The following is a 23,277-nucleotide window of genomic DNA, read 5'->3' on the forward strand; positions in this document are numbered from 1 at the left end:
CAGGTCAGCGAGGCTGTGGGGGACGGGGCGGCTCTGGGGTCGGCTCAGGGCTCGGGTCCGAGGGAGGAAGAGCCCTGACCCAGGGCCTGCAAGCCGGGGGGGGGGGGGAGGTGAGAGGCGTCTTCACTGCCCTCACGTCCAGTGGAGTCCAGCCTTTCAGCCGTCACGAAGGGGCCGGGGAGCCGAGGCGTGTCCAGGGGACTGTGGCCACTGACGGGTCAGCCCGTGGGGTCACACTGGGCCGCTGTGAGAGCCAGTGAACCCCGTGATGCTGTGTTCCCTCGGGGAGGCCGCTGCCCGCTGAGTCGCCTGCTGGCGTTAACGGCCATCCGAAGGCCCTGGTCCTCGGCTGACCCCAAGGAGCCTTCATCCCCTGAGAAACCCCAGAGCTTGCACCGGACGGCCCGGGAGGTCCAGCCGGAACCACGGCCCGCTTGGACCCAGCTCTGGGCACCCTCTCAGCCCCCTGCCCCTCTTGGGGACATTTTCCCCTTGGTACTTTCGGCAGATAATTGGCCACCAGGCGCCCGAGTGGGACCCGGGAGATGTCCTCCTCCTGGACTGATGACTCATGTCTGCCCTGGCTGTGCTGGGCTGACCCTCCTCTCTCGCCGTGTCCAGTGTCCATTCCCCCTGTCTGTGCAGACCCGGGCAGGGCCCTGGCCACTCCCTGGCCACTCCCTGGCTGGGGTGCACAGGTCCCGGGAAGGCAGGACGGGGAGCCTCCTGGGCCGCTTCCCCCAAGCCACGTCCCTGGGCAGGGGAGTGGGCACAGCTGGACGAGCTGCCCGGCCCTCTGAGCCGCATCTGGCCAGGGTTGGAGCTGCCTTGTCCCTGTGCTCAGTAGGACCTGCTCCTTAGGTGACCTGTCACCAGCTGCCCTGCTCTCTGGGCTACTGTGCTGACCACACGGGGGCCAGGAGGGGCTCCTTGTTCCCTGGCACCAGGTGGACACAGTGGCTCTTCATCATGGATACCCAATAGAAAAGACCTATAGCCAGCTGACAAATGTCTGGGTGGAGAGACGGCCACCAGGTCCCTAAGGGGGCTGTATGCGAGATAGACCATACTTCCTGTCCAGTAGGATTTATGATCAGCCATTGCTGCTGAACGGGCTGATGAGGGTTAGGACTACTGGTGGTCAGGGGGAGAGTCCATAGCCCTATCCACACAGTGAATACGCAATTTTAGAGGGTTACCAGTCTTTTCCAATTCCCAGCCAGAGTCTGGACAGGGCACAGGCTTGAGATGAGAGGCATGGATCCAGGAAGTGATTCCGTTTACCTTTACCGCTGTAGGTGTTATAAGTAGCACCTGGTATGGTCCTTTCCATCGGGGTTCTAGGGATGACACCTGATGTCGTCTTACATAGATGAAGTTTCCCACTTGATATTGGTGTGGAGTCCTTCGTCCCCAGGTTGGTAGGCAGTGGCCAGCTGTTTCCACAGGTATCGCTGGGTTCTTTCAAGAGCTTTAAGTCTGTCAAGCAAGGGGGTGTGGAAGGAATCGTTAGGTCTTAGAGTTGGGGTCAGGTCCCTTACTGGAGGAGGGGAACCATAGAGAATTTCATAGGGAGTGAGGTTACACAAAGAAACAGAGGGAGTATTTCTTGCATGAAACAGTGCATAAGGCAGGAGCATAGTCCAATCTTTTATGCCGGTCTCCAAGCTTAATTTCGTCAAGGTCTCTTTAATGGTTCTATTCATTCTTTCTACCTGTCCTGAGCTCTGGGGTCTATAAGCACAATGTAATTTTCAGTTAATCCCCAGGGTCCTGTCCAACCCCTGACTTACCTGGGCCACGAATGCCAAATGCCAAGGTCTCAGCTTGGCACAGAATCACGAGCCACCACACAGCTTTGTGGGTTCAAACAGCAATTCTTTATTCCCGATCTCACGCCGCCTCCACACAGGTCCAGGGGCAATCCCCATCCCCTGCACAATTCACGTCCTAAATACGTTCTCTCCAGGAGAACTCAGCGGGAACTCAGGCAGCAGGCACGCCCTACTCCCAGCAGGAATAATCTTCAACCTCCAACTTCCCTAAAACTCCTATTGTCACGCCCTAAACCCAAGGATGGGGATACTTCCTGCAGGATACACCCTAATCCTGGATCCACCCTGGTCATTGAGCAGGGTCACCTTTCTCAAACACACAAGCAAGGTCGCAGCAAATTAACATGGGGTACGCTGGCAAGGATTACGATGCGTCCTACTTGGCAATGGCTCTCAGCACACGAACGCCGGTCCATTATCAGACCCTGTTACCTTAGGCAGGCCGTATCTTGGAAAAATATCTTCCAGGATCTTCTTGACCACGATTTGCGCCGTTTCTTTTTTTGTGGGGAAGGCTTCAATCCATCCTGAAAATGTATCTACAAAGATTAGGAGATATTTAAGTCCGTACCTTGCTGGCTTAATTTCCGTAAAGTCCACTTCCCAGAATTGTCCTGGTCTGGTTCCTCGAAGGCGCCTTCCTACAGGAAGCTTGGAGGGGTAAGCATTAACCAACTGACAGGCCCCACAGGCTTTTGTTACCCGTTCAGCTATTTTCCTTCGCTGTGAGCCGGTTAGTGGAAAACTCTGTTCCTGATCCTTCAGGATTGCCTGCAGTTTCTTTGAACCAAGGTGAGTGAGTCGATGTACATTTTTAACGTAGTGTAGGGCTTTCTGAAATTGCAGGCTGGGCTCAGTGAAGTCGAGGAGTTCAGTGTCAGTGTCCTTATGTTCCCGCGGTGTGGAAAGTGTTAACATGGTTTCTCCGTTTAGGGCTGTCAATTTAGCCTCTTCATTTGCCCTCTTGTTAGATGGGGGTGGTATCTGCACAATGGTTTGTTTCCTGGGCTCAGTGAGCCATTGTTTACCGCCCCTAAGGGAATAGTCCAGGAAGATTACTTCTTGCTGGCAAATTTGGGCCTTTTTGGCAGAAGCTCGGATAATAGTGCTTGGGTCCCAGACTCACAGTTTTCCTTGGTATCGGCTGCCAGTAGCAGGTCATCCACATATTGAAGCAGGGTGACTTCGGGGTGCGTAGTTCTGAAGTTGTTGAGATCTCTGTGGAGGGCTTCATCAACGAGAGTGGGGGAGTTTTTGAACCCCTGTGGGAGTCTGGTCCAAGTTAGTTGATCAGATGTTCCGGTGTCTGGGCTTACCCACTCGAAAGCAAACAGCAACTGACTATCTTTATGCAGAGGCAAGCAAAAGAAAGCATCTTTTAAGCCCAGGACAGTATACCATTTTCGCTCGGGGTTCAGGGTGCTAAGCAGATTGTACGGATTAGGTACCGTGGGGTGAATGTCCTGCACTCTGTGGTTGATCTCTCTTAGGTCTTGAACGGGGCGATAGTCCCCGGTTCCTGGCTTTTTTACTGGTAGCAGGGGAGTGTTCCAGGCCGATTGACAGGGTCTTAGGACCCCTGAGGCCAGATATTTCTGAATATGGGGCCTTATCCCATCTTCAGCTTCTTTGCTCAGAGGATATTGTTTAAAATTAATCGGGGAGGCTGAGGTTTTTAACTCCACTGTTATTGGAGGTTGTTTCACAGCTAGGCCTAACCCAGCAGTTTCTGCCCAGGCATCTGGGTAATCTGTTATCCATCTCTGGGGTAGCTCGCCTGTTTGATCAGTCTTGGGGGGTGTGAAGAGTTGATGTTCACCTTCTACTGACATAGTTAAAGCCATAGGAGTTTTTACTGAAGGATTTAGAAATTTCATTTGGGGGCCTTCAGGGTTAAAAGTTATTCTGGCCCGGAGTTTGGTGAGCAGATCCCTGCCCATCAATGGGGCTGGGCATTCTGGGATCACTAGGAAGGAGGAAGGAGTGATGGACTTTTCCTTGCCCCAGGTCCATGGTCCTCTTAGTTGTCCAAGCCCAATATTTACTGCTGTTAGCCCCTTGAACTAGAGCCCTTTTAGTTGATAGAGGGCCCAAGGGGGCCTTAAGGGCTGAGTATACTGCCCTGTATCGACTTCAAAGTTTACTGGGGTCCCCTCCACTTCAAAAGTTACCCTGAGCTCGGGGAGGGGATCCGAGCCCCGACTTTCCTAGTCATCCTCCAGAGTCAGAATGGCTGGCTGGCGTGGCTGTCTCTTTCTAGGGCACTCTTTGGCCCAGTGTCCTTTTTCTCTACAGTAGGCACATTGATCTGAGGCCAGGGGTGGCCTCTGGCGTGGGCCCAGGTATCCCTTTCTGTCTCCCTGTCTCCTAACTTCTGGCCTATTTGTTGTGTGACCAGGACCTTAGTCAATGCCTCAGTCTGTCTTTTGCTTCTCTCATCCTCCCTTTGCTCCCTTTCTTTCTCCCTCCTTTGTTCCTTCTCTTCCTCAGTTTCTCTCTTATAGTATACCCTCTCGGCTTCTCTGACCAAATCTCTCAAAGTCATATCTTGTAATCCACCTAAGCGTTGTAACTTTCTTTTAATATCCAGGGCAGCTTGCCCAATAAAGGCCATCGTGACAGATGCCTTTTGATCCTCTGCCTGAGGATCGAAAGGAGTATATCTCCTGTATGCCTCCATAATTCTCTCCAGAAACATAGAGGGAGATTCATCAGGCCCCTGAATAATCTCTCTTACCTTGGCCAAATTAGTTGGCCGTCTAGCGGCTGCTCAGAGACCCGCTATTAGAGCCTGGCGATAAGTGGACAGATGCTCCCTACCTTCAAAGGTGTTGGGGTCCCAGTTGTGTCGGTTCAAGGGGAAGTTGTGTCGGTCGCCCATCTGGCCCGAGGATATCTTTTTCTAGCTTCCAGGAGGATTCTCTTTTGTTCCTCTGTCGTGAAGAGAGTCCCTAGGAGTGGTTGGCAGTCAACCCAAGTAGGCTGGTGTGAAAATGCCGGCGGGTTCTTTGAGTCTTTTTTAGATGGGCCAGCTTCCTCCAGGGGAGGAGGGGCTGTGTGTGCCGCGGGGGAGTCGTCTGGAGGGCGCTGGGCCGGCTTAACCTCCTCCAATGGTGGAGAGGCTGAGTCAGCAGCAGGGGAATCACTTAGAGGGTGTTGGGGGTTGGGGAACGGAGGCAGGGGATAAGGAAAAGGAGGAGAGTCCAGCAGAGTCAAATCTTGAGACTCAGGGAGAACAAAGGGTGGAGAAGGAGCAGAGGGTTTGAGAGATAGAATCATGGGGGGAGGAGTAGGAGCGGGGGCAGGGACAAGGAAAGACTTCACCCATGGAGGAAGAGATTTGCAGAGGTCCTGCCAAGTTAAGATATACGGCTGTTGATCTGGATGGCTATGTGGCCCCGGCTGGAAGACAAAGACAATATCTCTGACTTTTTAAATTAGTGGGAAGTAGAAAGATCCTTCTGGAGGCCATCCAATTCCAAAGGTGGGCCATTCTGAGGCACAGAGAGTCTGCCAGGTCCGGCGTTTTACTGAAAAAGAAAGATTCTGAGCCCTTAAGCGGACTTCAGTCCAGTGAATGACTCTGTCCCATAATGAAAGTTACTTGAACAAAGACAGGGACAATACAAACGTGACACAAACACGGACACAGAGTAAACAGTAAACGTGTAACACAAGTTCAGAGGCAAAGATTAAAAACAGTGAATTCAACCTGAGAGAAAGAATTGTTGCCGGCAAGACCAGACGGGTTGGCAGCAGAATACAGATGAGGGCACCTTCATCCCTCCCAGATGGGGGCACCTCCGTCCCCCCCCCCCCAGAGTCTCTCAAAGCGTCCCTTGAGAGATGTGGCCTGTGGCTTCAGGGACACGTCTGTTCACCACCGCCAGGGGGAGCTCACGCTCTCCGCTGACAACCACACTCTGCCAACCCCAAACCAGAAAACCAGAAAAACCAGAAGGCTCTGAGAGCTTATGCTCTCCAGCCCAAAACCAGACTCTGAGCGATCGCAAAGGAAAAACAAGAAGGAGAAGAAGGAGGAGGAGAAGAAGAAGAAGATAAGGCGCCTTACTTACCTCCCTAAAGGAGTCTTGTTGAGGTCTCCCTGTCCGGCAATGCGCAGTTCCCGGCCAATGCACCAAATGTTAGGGTCCGGTGAAACGTCGGAGGAAGAGACCACAAGAGACTGTCTTATGCAACAGCAGAAGGGTGGGTTTATTTGGAGACCAGCATGCTGGGGCCCGAGCTCTCTATAGCAAAGAGAGATAGAGCCCTGAGAACAGCTTGAGCAGAGCTTATATACTTTCCCTGGAGAGGGCAGGGAGAGAAGTTACATTTTGTAGTTTGGCAGCTGGGGACAGCTCATTCTGGGAACAAGATTAGCAGACAGTCCACAGTTGGGGACAGCACATTCTGGGAACAATTCTGTGAACAAGATTAGCAGACAGTTCTTAAGATTTCAACAGTGTTTTGTTAAGCATATAGAGAAACGGAGTGACAAGTACCTATTTTATTAACCTTTCACTGGGATGGTATCATAGCTTAGCTATTGTGAATTGAGCTGCTCTAAACACTGATGTGGCTGTGTCACTGCAGTGTGCTGATTTTAAGTCCTTTGGGTATAAACCTAGGAGTGGGATAACTGGGTCAAATGGTGATTCCATTTCAATTTTTCTGAGGACTCTCCATACTGCTTCCATAGTGGTCACCCCAATTTGCAGTCCCACCAGCAGTGTGTGGGTGTGCCTTTTTCCCCCACGTCCTCGCCGACACTTACTGTTGCCTGTATTCTTGAGGACTGCTATTCTGACTGGAGTGAGGTGAAATCTCAGTGTATTTTAATTCGCCTTTCTCTGTAGAGAAGTCGAACATCTTTTATGTATTTGTTGACATTTGTATTTCTTCTTTTTTGAAGTGTCTGTCCAATTCCTTTGTCCATTCATCGTCTGAGTTATTTGATTTTCTTGGTGTCAAGTTTTCTGAGTCCTTTTTATGTCCTGGAGATCAGTGCTCTACTAAGGTGCACGTGGTCAGGATTTTATCTCATTCTGTCGGCTCCCTCTTCACACTCGAGGGTTTGCTGTGAAGAAGCTTTTTAGTTTGATGTGATGCCACTGGCTGAGTCTCGATTTCACTTCTGTGCCTTAGGAGGAATCTGGTTCCTAACTGACATTATGGAGCTCTGGGTCTGCATCTTCCTCTAGTGGGAAGGGTCTCTGGCCCAGTGCCCAGGTCCTTGGCCCCTCTGAGTTGAGTTTTGGGGCACGGTGAGAGACCTTCATTCTGCTACGGATGGATTTGCAGTTCCCAGCGCCGTCTGTATGTTTCTGTGCCTTTGTGCAGTAGGACTTAACTGTGTCCCCGTGTTCCCAGGTCTGCACCACAGGCCTAGGTCTCTGATCTGGTGTCAGTGCCATGCTGGTTTTGTTCCTGTAGCTCTGAAGTCTAGTTAAGGTCTGGTGTTGTTAGGCCTCCGGCTTCACTTATTTCTTTCTGAGAATGGCTTTGGCTATTGTAGGCCTCTGTTTTTCCGGGTGAATTTCGCGGCTGCTCTTTCTATCTCTATGGAGGATACCATGGGGATTTTAATAGAAACTGCATCAGATCTGTGGTAGGGCCATTTGGACAGTGTACTCAGCCTCTCCAGGAGCCTGGGAGATCCTCCATCTTCTAAGGTCTTGAGCTTCTTTCTTTCGTGTCCTTTAGTTCCGTTGTCGAGGGTTTCTCCCCTTCTGTTAGGTTGATTCCCCAGTATCTGATCTTTTTCGGCTGATTTGTCCTCGGTCACATAGGAACATGACTGCTCTGTGGCTGTATGACTTGTCCATTGCTGAGTTCATCGTGAGTTCTCTAAGTCTTCGGGTGGAGTTGATCTGGAACTTCTAAACACAGACTCGTGTCGTGGGCACAGAGGGTCGCGGTGAGCTCTTCTCTCCCGATCTGTCTCCCTCTAATTCCTTTCCAAGTCTGATGGCTCCAGCTTGAGTTTCCAGGACTGTGCTGAGGACAAGTGGTGAGAGACGGCCTCCCTGTCTTGTTCCAGGATGATGCTGGCCTGGGCTGAGCATAGGTGGCTTTCACAAGGTCCAGGTCTGTTCCCACCATCCCCAGATTTCCTAGGATTGCACATGAGGAGGTGCTGCACCCTGTCAGATGCGTTCTCTATGCCTATTGAGATGATCACATGGTTCTTGTTTTTAAGTCTATCCATGTGATGAGTCTCGTTGATGAACCAAACTTGCATCTCTGGGGTGACCCCACTTGATCATGCTGAGCTATCTTTTTAATATGGCTTTGTATGCGATTTGCTAGAATTTTATTAAGAACTTTTCCATCTATGTTCTTCAGGGACATTGGCCTGAAGGTTTCTTTCCTGACGGGTCTTTGTCTGCCTTTGGAATCAGGGTGAATGAGTCTGGAAGGCTCCTTCCTTCTGTATTTCAGGGAATACTTGAGGAGGATTGTGTCGGTCTTCTCTGAAGGTCTGGTAGAGCTCAGCTGAGAATCGGTCTGGTCCAGGGCTTCTTTCTTGGTAGGTTTTTGATTTTTGTGTCTTCGATTTCATTGCTTGAAATTCATCTGTTTAAATTTTCTATGTCCTCCTGATTCAACTTCTGAGATTATCTGTATTTCCATAGCATCTGTCATGGTATTTTCTTTTTCACCACAAATTTTAGTAATTTGATTCTTTCCCTCTTTTTCTTGGTTAATTTGGCTAAGGGTTTATCAATTGTATTTATTTTTTCAAAGAACCAACTTTTTATTTTGTTGATTTATTTAGAATTTTTTGTTGTTGTTTCAAGTTCATTGATTTTGTCTCTGATTTTAATTATTTCTTGACTTCTGCTTTTGGTGTTGATTGATCTTCTTTTTTCTAGGGCTTTGAGATGTAATGTTAGGTATTTACTTGGCGACTTTGTGTCTTTTCACGATGAGCTCCCCTCTTAGAGCTGCCCCCTGATGTCCCAGAGGTCTTGATCTGTGGCATTGATCTTCTCATTTACCGCTAAGAGTTTTTTCATTTCATCCCTGATTTCTTGTGCTATCCCTTGGTCATTCAGTGGCACATTATTTAGTCTCCAGGTGTTAGAGTAGCTTCTGTTTTTTGTTTATCATTGATTTCTAATTTTACTCCAGTATGGTCTGATAAGATGCAAAGTATCATCTCTGTTTTTGTATTTGCTTCGTGGTCTAGGATATGGTCTATTCTACGTGCAGCTGAGAAGTATTCAGTCATTGACGGTAGAATATTCTATGTATGTCTGTTAGGTCTGAATGATTGATTGTATTATTTAGTTCTATAGCTTCTTTATTTAGTTTTTATTTGGAGGATCTGTCCAGTGGTGAGAGAGGTGTGTTAAACTCACCCAGAATCATTGTGTTGTGGTCTCTTTGCTTTTTAAAATTGAGAAGCATTTGTTGATGTACATGGATGCTCCATTGTTTGGACATGAATATTTATGATTGTCACGTCTCGTTGATGTACAGTTCCCTTAAGCAGTATCAAATGTCCTTCCGTCCTTCTAAAGTCTACTTTATCTGAGGTGAGCTAGAAACCCCTGCATGTTGACAAGATCCATGTGAGGGGTGCTCCTGCCATCATCTCACTCTGTCTGTGGATGTCTTTATCTATGAGGTGAGTTTCCTGGAGACAGCACATTGTTGGGTCTTGTTCTTAATCCAATTTGCCAGTCTGTGTCTTTTGAGTGATGAATTTAGGCCATTTATGTTCAATGTTATTATTGGAAATGATTTTTATTTGCTGTCATCTTATTTCTGGATTTTAATTTGAATGAGTTTCTGCTTTGATTGGCTACTCTTTTAATATTTATGTTTTAGTTGTAATGAGCACCATATCTTTGTTGGATTTATTTATTTATTTTTTTGTTTGCCGAAGTCTGGCTTGGCACAAATCAGGAGCCACTTGTCAAAAGGAAACTAACTTTATTTTTAGAACTACAAACGCCAAACAAAACAGCTCCAGGGAAAAACCCTCAGAGCCCAACTGCCACCACCGGCTTCCACAAGCCTCTCTCCCCCACACCAGCCTTTCAACCTCCCACAATCCTCCTCCTCTTGAGGCCGATTGGCTGGGTTGCGTGGGCAGAGCCAAAGAAGTCACCCAATGAGCAGCTCCGTGGAGGAGCCAATCAGCTAGATGTTGCTGGGGCAGCTGTGAGCCAATCATCAGCTGGCAGTCTAAAGGGCAGGGAAACAGCCCAATGAACATCACCGCAGAGGAGCCAATCAGCTAGATGTTGCTGGGGCAGTCTGAAGCTTGCTGGCAGCTGGAAGTTTGCTGGGGCCCCTTTGGCTGTGGCTCTCAACATCTGTTCATTTATTTATTTATTTGATGTGGTGCTGAGGCTCGAACCCAGGGCCTCACACACTCTAGATGAGCGCCCTACCACCGAGCCCCAGCCCCAGCCCCAGCCCCTGACCGGTTATTCTCATAGTGTAGTTCCTGCCTTTGCTGGTTTTCAGTTATACCTCTCATTTCTTCTTCATGAAGTATTTTATTGAGAATGTTTTATAGCAGGCTTTTAGTTGTGAACTCTTTTAACTTTGTTTATCATGGAAGGTTTTTATTTCATTGTCAGATCTGGAGTTTAGTTGTGCTGGGAATGGTGTGCTTGGCTGCTTCCATTTACCTTCAGAGCTTGGTACACATTGTTCCAAGACCTTTTAGCTCTGGGGGTCTGGGTTGAGAAATCTCTGAGATCCAGATTGGTTTGCCTTTAGATTTTACCTGCCATTTTTCTCTGGGAGCCTTTAGAATTTTTTCCTTTTTCTGTGTATTAGGCATTTTCATAATAATGTGCCTGGTGTGGGTCTGCTGTAATTCTGTGTGTTTGGTGTCCTGTAATATTTCTGTATTTGATTTTCCATTTCATTGTTAATGCTTGGGTAATTTTCAGCTCTGAGCTTTCATCTATCCTGATAAATCTTATATTTGGTCTTTTCATGATATCCCATATTTCTTGGAAGTTCTGTTCATGGTCTCTTAACATCTTTTCTTCATGGTCAACTTTATTTTTAAGATTATATATTTTGTCTTCATTGCCTGAAACTCTGTTTTCCAAGTGCTCTTGTCTGTTGGTGATGCATTCCATTGAATTCTTAATTTGGTTTATTGCTTCCTTCATTTTTGAGAATTGGTGCTTGACTTTCTTTCAGAGTCTCTCTCTTTATTGAAGTGATCTTTCACTTCTTGTATTTTCTCTCTGATTCCAAATCTTACATCATCCTTTACCCCAGATCAGTTTAAGAACATCCTAAACTCATTCTCTGACATTTCTTCCACTGTGACCTTAATGGATTCTGTTGTTGAAGTACTTTGCTTTGTTTGGGGCAGTTTGTTTCCTTGCTTCTTCATGTTGTCTGTGTGTCTGTCCATCTCACAGTGTGGGTCTGAGGCAGAGTTTGTACCCCGTGGGCTTACAGTGCCCTGAAGGTGCTCCTCACCATTTAGGGGAAGCAAATAATAACAACAGCCAATGCAAACAATGTACAGCATTAGACAGAATAGTTCCTACTGTGATATCCACAATGTTAACTATCACCATAAACAGAAACGATGTGACCAGTTACTGTCCCCAGTAAAAACAAAGTGTGCAAAAGTGTTTACGGTTTTGAACAGAGAACAAAGAGAGAACAGAAGTGATGTAGGATGTGATGATTATGAGGGGGGAGGAGAGAAAATAGAAGTTAAAAAATTAAAGAAATATTGAAAGAGAGAACAATGGAGATTGGCTGTTAGCAGAAGAAAAGAGAGAAAGAGAATCAAGGGAAACAGAGAAGGGAGAGAAAAAATGCATATAAATAAAAATTTAGAAACATAAAAATGAAAGAATATAAGCCCAACCTGAATTATACAAATCCAGTCCTCAAAACACTACTCCTCAAAACACTGATCCATCAAAAATAAATGCCTTCACACAATGCAAGAAGTGAGGAAAACGAGACAAACGTGACTATGCAGACGTGTCTGGGACCATTCAGGTCACAACTGAACAGAGAAGAAGGAGAAAGGGGGAAAGGTCTAATGAAAAGCTACAGAACGGTTCCTGGGGGTCGGATGTTCTTGGCTTCCCTTCCCAGAGCACTGGGTGGGCTGTGGGGTGGGGGTCCCACAGGAAGGGCCTGGAGTGGGGGTTCCCTTCCCAGAGCACTGGGTGGGTTGTGGGGTGGGGGATCCCACAGTGAGGCCCTGGAGTGGGGGTCTTCCCAGAGCCCTGGGTGGGTTGTGGGGTGGGGGTCCCACAGGGAGGGCCTGGAGTGGGGGTCTTCCCAGAGCACTGGGTGGGTTGTGGGGTGGGGGGTCCCACAGGGAGGGCCTGGAGTGGGGGTTCCCTTCCCAGAGCACTGGGTGGGCTGTGGGGTGAGGGGCACAGGGAGGGCCTGGAGTGGGGGTCTTCCCAGAGCACTGGGTGGGTTGTGGGGTGGGGTCCCACAGGGAGGGCCTGGAGTGGGGGTCCCACAGGGAGGGCCTGCAGTGGGGGTCTTCCCAGAGCACTGGGTGGGTTGTGGGGTGGGGGGTCCCACAGGGAGGGCCTGGAGTGGGGGTTCCCTTCCCAGAGCACTGGGTGGGCTGTGGGGTGGGGGTCCCACAGCGAGGGCCTGGAGTGGGGGTCTTCCCAGAGCACTGGGTGGGCTGTGGGGTGGGGGTCCCACAGGGAGGGCCTGCAGTGGGGGTCTTCCCAGAGCACTGGGTGGGTTGTGGGGTGGGGGGTCCCACAGGGAGGGCCTGGAGTGGGGGTTCCCTTCCCAGAGCACTGGGTGGGCTGTGGGGTGGGGGTCCCACAGGGAGGGCCTGGAGTGGGGGTCTTCCCAGAGCACTGGGTGGGTTGTGGGGTGGGGGGTCCCACAGGGAGGGCCTGGAGTGGGGGTTCCCTTCCCAGAGCACTGGGTGGGCTGTGGGGTGAGGGGCACAGGGAGGGCCTGGAGTGGGGGTCTTCCCAGAGCACTGGGTGGGTTGTGGGGTGGGGTCCCACAGGGAGGGCCTGGAGTGGGGGTCCCACAGGGAGGGCCTGCAGTGGGGGTCTTCCCAGAGCACTGGGTGGGTTGTGGGGTGGGGGTCCCACAGCGAGGGCCTGGAGTGGGGGTCTTCCCAGAGCACTGGGTGGGCTGTGGGGTGGGGGTCCCACAGGGAGGGCCTGCAGTGGGGGTCTTCCCAGAGCACTGGGTGGGCTGTGGGGTGGGGGTCCCACAGGGAGGGCCTGCAGTGGGGGTCTTCCCAGAGCACTGGGTGGGCTGTGGGGTGAGGGGCACAGGGAGGGCCTGGAGTGGGGGTCCCACAGGGAGGGCCTGGAGTGGGGGTCCCACAGGGAGGCCCTGGGCGGGGGCTTTCTGGGCTCAGGCCGCTCTGCACATGGTGATGACCTGAAGATTCTAGTTCAGGCACTTCCCAGGACCAGCAGCTGCCAGTCCACGTGGCGGGAGGCCCTCCGGGGAGCTTCCCTGGGTGCCAGTGTGTGGCGGACCCAACCTCTGTCCCCTCTGTCCCCTCTGTCACCTGTGTTTCCTGGTCTCTGGGTTTCAGTCTCCAAACTCAATTAAAGGACTCATTAAAGTGGCCATTTAACGTTCCTATGGGATGTCCCCAGCTGGCCCTGCAAGTGTGGGGGCACTGGGGTGTCCACTCCGGGTCCCCTGTGTGAACCCCTCTCCGTGTTTGAGGACCTCCTGGTCACTGAGGCCCCGCGGTGGCCGTAAAGCGACTCCTTCCTCGGTCCCCGCGGGAGCTGGGACAGGTGTGGCTGCTTCCCACAGGAGGATGAGGGCGGAGCCTGGGGCTCAGTTCACCTGTGACCTTCCCCATCTGACGCACTCAGCCTCTGAACGTGTGGCTCCCTTAGTCCCCTGTCCCCTCCACTCTGCTCTGGGGCCCATCGGGCACGTGCCACTGCTGGTGACAGCGCTGGGGATTACTGTGTCACACCCCGAGTCCCCATCGGCCGTGACGTCCAGAAGTAATGCCCAGTACCATCCACCCTTGGTCGCCCACCGTGATGGGAAGCTGCCCAGGTGCTTTCCTGGTTTCAGGCCATGGAGCAGCTGGCCAAGCACCTTCACGCGGCCATCCTGAGTGTCCAGTGGGATGTTGGAGTCCTCCTGTTCCGTGTGAAGTGTCCTCCGCTGCTTGTCCCCTTCCTTCTCCGCTGCCTCTTGGATTGGGGACCCTAATGGGGAGCAGGTCCCGGGTACAGAGCGGGTGGCTTCAGCTCTGCCCGCGGGGCCGTGTGGCCTTTCTGTGCTGAGGTTCCTTGTCTGAGCAACTCCGTGGAGACGTGAAAGTGGACGTGGCAGGTGTGGAGTGCCCAGGGGCCTCACCACGAGGTCACGGCTGCACGGTGACTTCTTGTGGCCCCTGAGCTGCGCTGGGGGCTGTTCTTCCTGGGGACATGGATCCACCTTCTTGGATCCTGCTCTGAGCGTCCCTCTAGCCCCTGCTCCCTGCCCGGGTCTCCGCTGTGACATGTTGGTGACCTGGATCTTCGCTGTGACATGTTGGTGACCTGGGTCTCTGGCATCACCTTGAGGGGCCACAAGGTGGCAGGCCAACGGCCATGGGCGTGGTGTGCCCTGGTGTCCACTCAGGGCCACTTGGCTGAGGTGGAATTTTAATCAAGACTGCACCATCTCAGTGGAGGGGAAGGAGCCACAGCGCAGGACCCCAGGCCAGTCACCTCCTGAATTCACAGACTCTGGTGTGTGACCTTCATGACCTTTCCCAGGTCACCCTCCTCTCTGCCACCATCTATGCACTTCTGCACCTCACCCTCAGGCCACAGCATCGGTGGCTTCTCCCGCCTGCTCTCCCTGGGAGGGCAGGTGTGCAGGGAGGGGCTGCCATCTGTCTCCCTCAGCCCCACCGAGAACACAGCCTGGGACAGCCACTCACTCCATGGGTGACACACTCTCGTGGTGACAACCTTCCACGTGCAAATATCAGACACTGACGTCACTTTCCACGTCTGGGCTTCTTGTTTGGCTGGGCCTCTAGGACAGCGGTGGAAGGTTCCAGGGCCTGCGGGCCTGCCCACCTGACCTGGGCACCTCATGAGCTAGATGATCCACAGGAACCCTGGGCCACCGTGGAAGCTGGCTCTCCACCCTGTCCAGGACTGTGTGGCTCCGACCCAGCTGGGGCGGCCACGGGACCTGGAAAGGTTCTTGGAGGAACTGTCCACTACCTGTGCTGGGCCCGGGATCTGGGTGGGGGCATGCTGACTGTCCCCACCCTGGGTCAGGGCTACTCTACCAGGCTGACCCTCTGGGCACAGGCCTGGGCCACCACACGCCGCTCCAGCTCCTCCACCCACCTCGCTCCACACCACCTCCTGCTGGTCACCCCCATCCTCAGGTGCTGACCCAAGACCGCCATGCCATGACAGTGACCACAGGCTCTGGGAAGCTCAAGGGCCAGATGGACAGACTGGTCTGTGCCCAGGTCTCACTGTCCCGATGCAGCGACTGTCCAAGGAGCCCTGGCCTCCCTGGAATGTCCATCTCCACGGGGACGAGGTCTCCCTGTCCTTGCTGCCCACTCCAGCATCAGGTCACAGAGACCAGCCGCAGGGAGGGCCACCCTTGCCTGGGCTTCTCCCCAACCCAGGAGGCTCCACAGGACAGGCTGGTCCACTGCGCACAGAGGCCAAGGACACACAGACGTGTCCCCGGGACCAGGAGCTAACACCAGATGCCCTGGCAGGTGGCCCACGGGGGGCAGTGCAGGGTCAGCCCCGAAAGCAGCTCCTTCCTTCCAGGTGACCCAGGGGACAGACTCAGCAGGGCAGCGGCTCTGCCAGCACCAAAGGGGTTTTACGAGCTGAGCCCTAATGAGGGGCCTCAGGCCCAACACCAACCAGGAAAGGGAAAGACGCGGCTGGGCCTCCTGCTGGTCCCTGGACGGGTATAAAGGCCAGAGCCCTGAGACCTCACACACACACACTCACACACACTCACACACACTCACACACACACACCCTCCTCCAGCACACCCACCATGGCCACCTCCACCATGTCCCTCTGCTCCAGCGACCTGAGCTATGGCAGCCGCATCTGCCAGCCCGGCTCCTGCGATTCCTGCCCCGACTCCTCCTGGCAGGTGGACGACTGCCCAGAGAGCTGCTGCGAGCCCCCCTGCTGCGCCCCCAGCTGCTGCCAGCCCAGCTGCTGCGCCCCAGCCCCCTGCCTGACCCTCCTCTGCACCCCAGTGAGCTGTGTGTCCAGACCCTGCTGCCAATCAGTCTGCACCAGCTCCTGCACCCCCTCCTGCTGCCAGCAGTCTAGCTGCCAGTCTGATTGCTGCAACTGCTCCCCCTGCCAGCCGTCCTGCTGTGTGTCTCTCTGCTGCAAGCCCGTCTGCTGCAAGCCTGTGTGCTGCAAGCCTGTGTGCTGTGTGCCACTCTGCTCTGAGGCTTCCTCCTCCTGCTGCCAGCAGTCTAGCTGTGAGCCCTCTTGCTGCTCCTCTTCCCCCTGCCAGCAGTCCTGCTGTGAGCCCTCTTGCTGCTCATCCTCCCCCTGCCAGCAGTCCTGCTGTGTGTCCCTCTGCTGCAAGCCCGTGTGCTTCAAGCCCGTGTGCTGTGTGCCTGTCTGCTCTGGAGCCTCCTCCTCCTGCTGCCAGCAGTCTAGCTGCCAGTCTGACTGCTGCAGCTCCTCCCCCTGCCAGCCGACCTGCTGCGTGCCCGTCTGCTGCAAGCCTGTCTGCTGCTACAGACCCTCCTCCTGCGTGTCCCTGCTCTGCCGCCCCGTGTGCAGACCTGCCTGCTGCGTGCCCGTCTCCTCCTGCTGTGCCTCCTCCTGCCAGCCCAGCTGCTGCCGCCCGGCCTCCTGCGTGTCCCTGCTCTGCCGCCCCACCTGCTCCCGCCCGGCCTGCTGTGGTGTCTCCTTGGGCCAGAAGTCCTGCTGCTGACCGGCCATGTCCCCAGGACAGTGGGCTCAGGTCCCTCCTCCCCACCCGGCTGTCCTGACCCCAGCCTGCGGGAGCCCACACAGAATGTCCAGCTCCTGCCCTTCCTCCCTGTCCAGCCCAAGTCTGAGGCCTGAGCCCTCCCTGGCTGCTCTGCGGCCCCGCCCAGGGGAGAGCTGGCCGCTGCACCCAATTCCTGCTCCAGGCCACCACCCTGCCCAGTAGGGACTGGGTCCTCCTGACCCTGCTCTTGTCCCCAGAAGTGCCACTCTCTGAACATCAATAAAGCTTTGCTGCCCACTCTCTCTGCACTGCTGGACACTGCCGCGGGAGGGGCAGGGTGGGGACTGGTTCTGGGGAGGGGTGGCCGTCCCTTTGACCTGTCTGGCCCCTGGAGGACTGGCTCAGGGGCAGCCTGGATATGTGCAGACTCAGGACTCCCCGGGGACAAGCAGCAATGTGGGGTGTTGTTCAGAACCTGATTCCTGTTATGAGTAATGCCAAATGATGAGCAAAATTGTTTAAAAGATTTAGAAGTGTAACCAGGACCATTACCTGTTTTTAACTGTTTTGGAACGCCCACAGTGGCAAAATTTTGTAAGCAATGAGTTATAACATCTTTAGTTTTTTCTCCGGCATGAAGGGAGCCCATCAAATATCCGGAAGAAGTATCATCTGTAACATGCAAATATTTTAATTTTCCAAATTCTGGCAAGTGTGTGACGTCCATCTGCCAAATATGGTTAGGTATCAGTCCTCTAGGATTGACTCCAAGATTAACTTGTGGTAAAAAGGTCACACAATTTTGACATTGTTTTATTATATGTCTAGCTTGTTCCTTAATTATTTTAAAACACTTTTGTAAAGTATTAGCATTGACATGGAACCTTTTATGAAAATTTGTAGCTTCTTCTAGTGTAGAGAAAATAATTATGTCATGTGTAGTTTTATCTGCTAAATCATTGCCCAAACTAAGGGCTCCAGGCAATCCTGTATGTGCCCTGATATGTCCTATAAAGAATGGATCTTTTCTATCCAGATTAGACTTTGTATAGTGGAAAACAAAGAGAAAACAGTAGAGGAAGGGGAAATCCTACCAGCATCTTCAAGGGATACTATAGCATTAACTATATACTGACTATCAGAAAATAAATTAAATACAGAATCTTTAAATATCACAAAAGCTTGTAAAACTGCATTAAGCTCTACCTTTTGAGCTGATTGTTTGGGAACTAAAAATGTAAAAGTTTGATCAGGGGTAACTATTGCTGCTGTACCATTATTAGACCCATCAGTGAATATATTTGGAGCATTCATGATAGATGTTTTTCTTGTCATTTTAGGAAAAACTACAGGAAGCTTACACCAAAAAGACAACAAAGGATTAGATGGCAAATGATTATCAAATGAAACATTTGGTTTACACATGATTATTGCCCAAGTATTTAACTCATTAGCTAACTCATCAATTTGATTCATAGTATATGGAGTAATAATTTTATTGGGAGAAATTCCAAACACTCCCTTTGCTGCTTTTATTCCTTTGAGTATTAATTGTCCTACAGCCTCAGGATACCTAGTAAGAATAGTGTTAGGAGAGTAAGATAAATGTATCCACAATAATGACCTTCCTGCCAAAATACTCCTGTAGGAATATTTCTTGTTGGTATTACAATAAATAATAAAGGCAAACTTATATCAATTCTATCCAAATGCATATTTTCCATATATGTCTCAATAATTTTTAATGCCTTTCTAGCTTTAGGAGTTAACATTCGGAGTGAATTTGGATCTGATGGACCTTTTAGAATATCAAATAAAGGTCCCAACTCTCCTGTTGGTATGCCTAGATAAGGCCTTATCCAATTTATATCTCCCAACAACTTTTGAAAGTCATTAAGTGGGGCTGGGGATGTGGCTCAAGCGGTAGCGCGCTCGCCTGGCATGCATGCGGCCCGGGTTCGATCCTCAGCACCACATACAAAGATGTTGTGTCTGCCGAAAACTAATAAATAAATAAATATTAAAAAAAAAAAGAAAGTCATTAAGTGATTTGAGTTGATCTACTCGTATTTGAATTTTAGGTGGACGGACCGTGGTTGAGGATAATAGCACTCTTAAATAATTAATTGGAAAATTTAATTGTACTTTGTCTATTCCTATCTCTAGATTATAATTTTTTAATAAGTTTGTAAGTGTGGCATAACATTCCAGCAATGTGTTTTTAGCTTTGTGTGCCAATAATACATCATCCATATAGTGAAATATTTGTAGTTCAGGATTTTGATTTCTAAGTGGCTGGATTGCTTTGTTAACATAAATTTGACACATAGTTGGGCTGTTAGCCATCCCTTGAGGGAGTACTTTCCATTCATATCTCTGATCAGGACCTTCATGATTCAGTGCAGGGATAGTAAATGCAAAACGTGGACTATCCTTGGGATGAATTGGAATAGAAAAAAAGCAATTTTTAATGTCTATAGCTAAAACATGTCAAGATTTTGGCAAAGCAGACAATTGAGGAATCCCTGATTGAGCAGGTCCCATAATAACCATTTCATTATTAATGACTCTTAAATCTTGCAATAATCTCCATTTACCAGATTTCTTTATGATGACAAAAATGGGAGTATTATGGGGAGATACAGAAGGTTGTAAATGTCCTTCCACTAATTGTTGTTTGACCAGGTCATGGACTACATGTATCTTTTCTTTAGTCAGGGGCCACTGAGGAACCCACATTGGTCTTTCTGATTTCCAAGTAATTTTGATTGTCTCAGTGGCCCTTTCTGAAAATCCAACCCATGTCTGTCTGTTCCTTGATCTATTTGAATTAGTGCTGCTGTACCTTGTTCTTGTTTTCCTAATCTTTTTTCTTTCCTGATACCTTGTCTAGCCATAATAGTGGGCGCATTTGAATTGATGTTATTTGTTAACATCAAACCTAGTTGATCTAGGACATCTCGTCCCCATAAATTTATGGGAAGATGATCCAATACATATGGCTGTATAGTTCCTTCACATCCTTCAGGATCCTTCCAATCTAATACCATTGCACTTCTATGGGGATTAGTCGCCACTCCTAGGCCTCGAAGCGTTTGAGTGGCTTGTTGTAATGGCCAATGTTTTGGCCATTCTTGAAGAGATATGATGCTAAGGTCAGCACCTGTGTCCAGCAGTCCATTAAATTCATGACCCTGAATATTTAGTTTTAGCATGGGGTGAGAATCTAAATTTAAAGACAGCATAGCCCAATCTACACCTGTGGAGCCTAATCCCCTGGAACCTCTTTCTACAATACGACTGGAAAATTTATCATGTAGGCTTGGTATTATTAGTAACTGTGCTATTCTATCTCCTGGTAAAATTACTGATATACCTCCTAGAGAACTAGCTATAATTTTTATCTCACCTACATAATCGGGATCAATTACCCCAGGACTTATCATAAGTCCTTTTAATGTAGATGAACTACGTCCCAATAATAAGCCTACTGTTCCTTGGGGAAGAGGTCCTTTTACCCCTGTGGGAATGATTTGAACTCCCATCTCTGGAGTTAGTACTGATCTTGCGGAGGCGCAGATGTCCAACCCTGCGCTCCCTCGGGTTTGTCTGATGAGGGATCTGATGGACAATGTGTCCTGGGCACCACCCTGATGGGGTTGCTGGGTTCCTGCACTGCCCTGTATATTTGTGTTTGTGGGCCCCGGAGCATTGGGCCCCCCAGTCCGTTTTTTGGCAATGAAGCCTGATGCCTTTCTCCACGATATCATGGATAAACACCTGGTCCTTGTTCGTTTTTTGATAATGGAGTACCTTCTATGGTGGTTTGAGAACGGCATTCATTAGCCCAATGTCTCCCTCTACGGCATCGTGGGCAAATACTCGGTATTCTATTCCTTTGATTTCTAGTTTTGTTAAACCCTCCTCTTATGGGGCAATTTCTTTTAAAATGTCCTATTTGTTCACAACTATAACATGTTTCTGGCCTGTCATCTAAAGCCTGTTGTACTGCAGCTGCCAAGACTTGCCTTGTTCATTAACATCTATACATAATTTAATATATGTGTTTAAATCTTCATGTCTCCATGGTCTAATAACCTCTCTGCAGCAACGATTTGCTTGGTCATAAGCCAGTTGTTTTATTAATGGCATTGCTTGTTCTGTGTCACCAAAAATTTTGGCAGCCGTTTGAATAAGCCTATCTACAAAGTCAGCGTAAAGTTCATTAGGTCTCTGTATTACCTTAGATAGCTGACCTTGTAAATCTCCATGTCCTTGTAAAGTCTTCCATGCCCTAACTGCGTCTGCAGCAATCTGTGCTTATACAGCAGGATCATATTCAGTTTGTTGCCGCTGACCCTCATAAGGTCCCTTTCCTAACAACATATCTAGATTTCTTTGAGGGTAACCGGCTGCTGCATTTCGCCTAGCTGTCTCCATGCAAAATTCCTCATTGGCAACCTTCCATAACAAATATTGTCCTCCATTTAGCACAGATTTACACATGCTAGCCCAATCTGCTGGCGTCATGTCCAAGTTAGTAATGGACTCGACCATACTTACTGTAAAGGGAGCTTGAGGACCATAGGTTGTTACAGCCTCCTTTAACTGCCTCACTGTTTTAAATTCTAAAGCACGGTGAATTCGCTGCCCTCCTACCTGTTCAAGTACAGGGCATGCTAATCTGTGAGGTCCTGTCTCAGGATCCCATTTATCAACTACGGGGATTGAGGGCCACTCAGCTGTCTCCATCGGTGGGGCTGTTGGTTGAATTACGCCCTCTGGTAATAAAACGGAGTTAGTAACAGCCTCCTGTTGTGGCATTTTTCCTAATAACCCCTTTTCCTTTAAATTTTCTTCCTTTCTCTGACTAGCTCGAGAGACCTTCTCTTTTGCTTGATCTAAAATGTCTTTCTCCATGGTCTGAATCTCTAACAATTTACTTAACACCTTTTCGGTTTCTTTTTTACTAATTTCTAATCTTCTATAAAGATAACGCAACCCAATAAGATAACACAAAACAAAACCACAACTGAATGAAACAAAAACTGAATAAAAATTCACTGTATCAATTTTCTCTTTCTCGGGGCTCACAAACTTCAAACCTTGAGCCAACCATTTTTCCCAGTTTGCCTGAGAAATTTCTAGGGATAGGCAGCTTGAAACAAAAACAAAATAAATCAAAACAAGAACACATTGTTTTTTGAAATGGTCACCCATTCTCTTGCCTTCCCTCAGGGGCGAGCGATTTTACTCGCTCCAAGTTTCAGACGTTCCCTGTACGGGCCACCAAAATGCCAAGGTCTCGGCTTGGCACAGAATCACGAGCCACCACACAGCTTTGTAGGTTCAAACAGCAATTCTTTATTCCCGCTCTCACACCGCCTCCACACAGGTCCATGGGCAATCCCCATGTCCCGCATAATTCAAGTCCTAAATACTTTCTCTCCAGGAGAACTCAGCAGGAACTCAGGCAGCAGGCACGCCCTATCCCAGCAGGAATAATCTTCAACCTCCAACTTCCCTAAAACTCCTATTGTCACACCCTAAACCCAAGGACGGGAATACTTCCTGCAAGATACACCCTAATCCTGGATCCACGCTGGTGATTGAGCAGGGTCACCTTTCTCAAACACACAAGCAAGGTTGCAGCAAATTTCCAAGGCAAGTCCATTCAACATGGGGTATGCTGGCAAGGATTTTGATGCATCATTCCTACTTGGTAATGGCCCTCAGCACCTCGCCACTGTCTGGAGAATCCGCGGGGGAAGCCTTGTCTGTGGTGCCCTTTGTAGGATGTCTCTAATCCTAGAGTCCACTCTTTAGTAGATTGGGACACTCTGATTTTTCTTTTGTGCTCACTGTGGACACCTGGGCCTGGTTTGCCAGCAGCACCGTCCATTTGTAGACCAGCATCACCCCACGGCTCCCCAGCCCTGTGGGGTCGTTCACCCCCGATCCAGCCTCTTACCCCTCTGATCCTCATTTATCCCTTTACCACCACCTTTTCCAAAATGCCAGATTCACGGAGGCACACAGAGTTTAAAATGTTACTCTTATGGTTTGGACGTGGGGGTCCCCCAAAGCTCCTTGTTAATGCAGAAATGTTCAGAGGTGGAGCGACTGGATCATGGGAGCTGTGGCCTGGGCAGTACACCCTCCTTTTAATGGACTGACCGGGTGGTAACCATAGACAGGTGGACATGGTGGCAGGAGTGGGCCACTGCCCTGGGAGTCTGTGTCCTCTGCAGCCCCCCCACCCCTTGCTCCCGTGGTGCCAGGAGGGGCGCATCCTCATCTGCTGTCCCCTTTACCCTTGGTCCACTGCCTCACCTTGGGTCCAGAGCAGTGGAGACCTCTAAATCCATGAGCCCCAGCAAACTTTTCCTCCTCTAAGTTGTTCAGCTATTTTGGTCACAGCTGAGACAGAGGCCAGATGACAAACGACCTGGAAAGACCCCAGGAAAGAAGAGCACAGATGGCATCCAAAGAGGTGAAAATGGCTGGACACAGGAGCAATCACTG

General features: G+C 50.1%; 1 protein-coding gene across 1 annotated transcript; it reads left to right on the forward strand.

Annotated features, from left to right (window-relative positions):
• Nucleotides 1-13,159: 13,159 nt before the first annotated feature.
• Nucleotides 13,160-18,945, forward strand: LOC144376540 (uncharacterized). The gene has a single exon (XM_078044758.1). The coding sequence runs from the start codon at nucleotides 15,844-15,846 to the stop codon at nucleotides 16,750-16,752; it is 909 nt and encodes a 302-aa protein (XP_077900884.1). The 5' UTR covers nucleotides 13,160-15,843; the 3' UTR covers nucleotides 16,753-18,945.
• The last annotated feature ends 4,332 nt before the right edge of the window (nucleotides 18,946-23,277 follow it).

The sequence above is a fragment of the Ictidomys tridecemlineatus genome, chromosome 3 (assembly GCF_052094955.1).
Source record: "Ictidomys tridecemlineatus isolate mIctTri1 chromosome 3, mIctTri1.hap1, whole genome shotgun sequence".
Lineage (NCBI taxonomy): Eukaryota > Metazoa > Chordata > Mammalia > Rodentia > Sciuridae > Ictidomys > Ictidomys tridecemlineatus.

Bases quoted from the DNA above. Each gene is read 5' to 3' on its own strand.
- LOC144376540 (XM_078044758.1), top strand. From the start codon at position 15,844: ATGGCCACCTCCACCATGTCCCTCTGCTCCAGCGACCTGAGCTATGGC.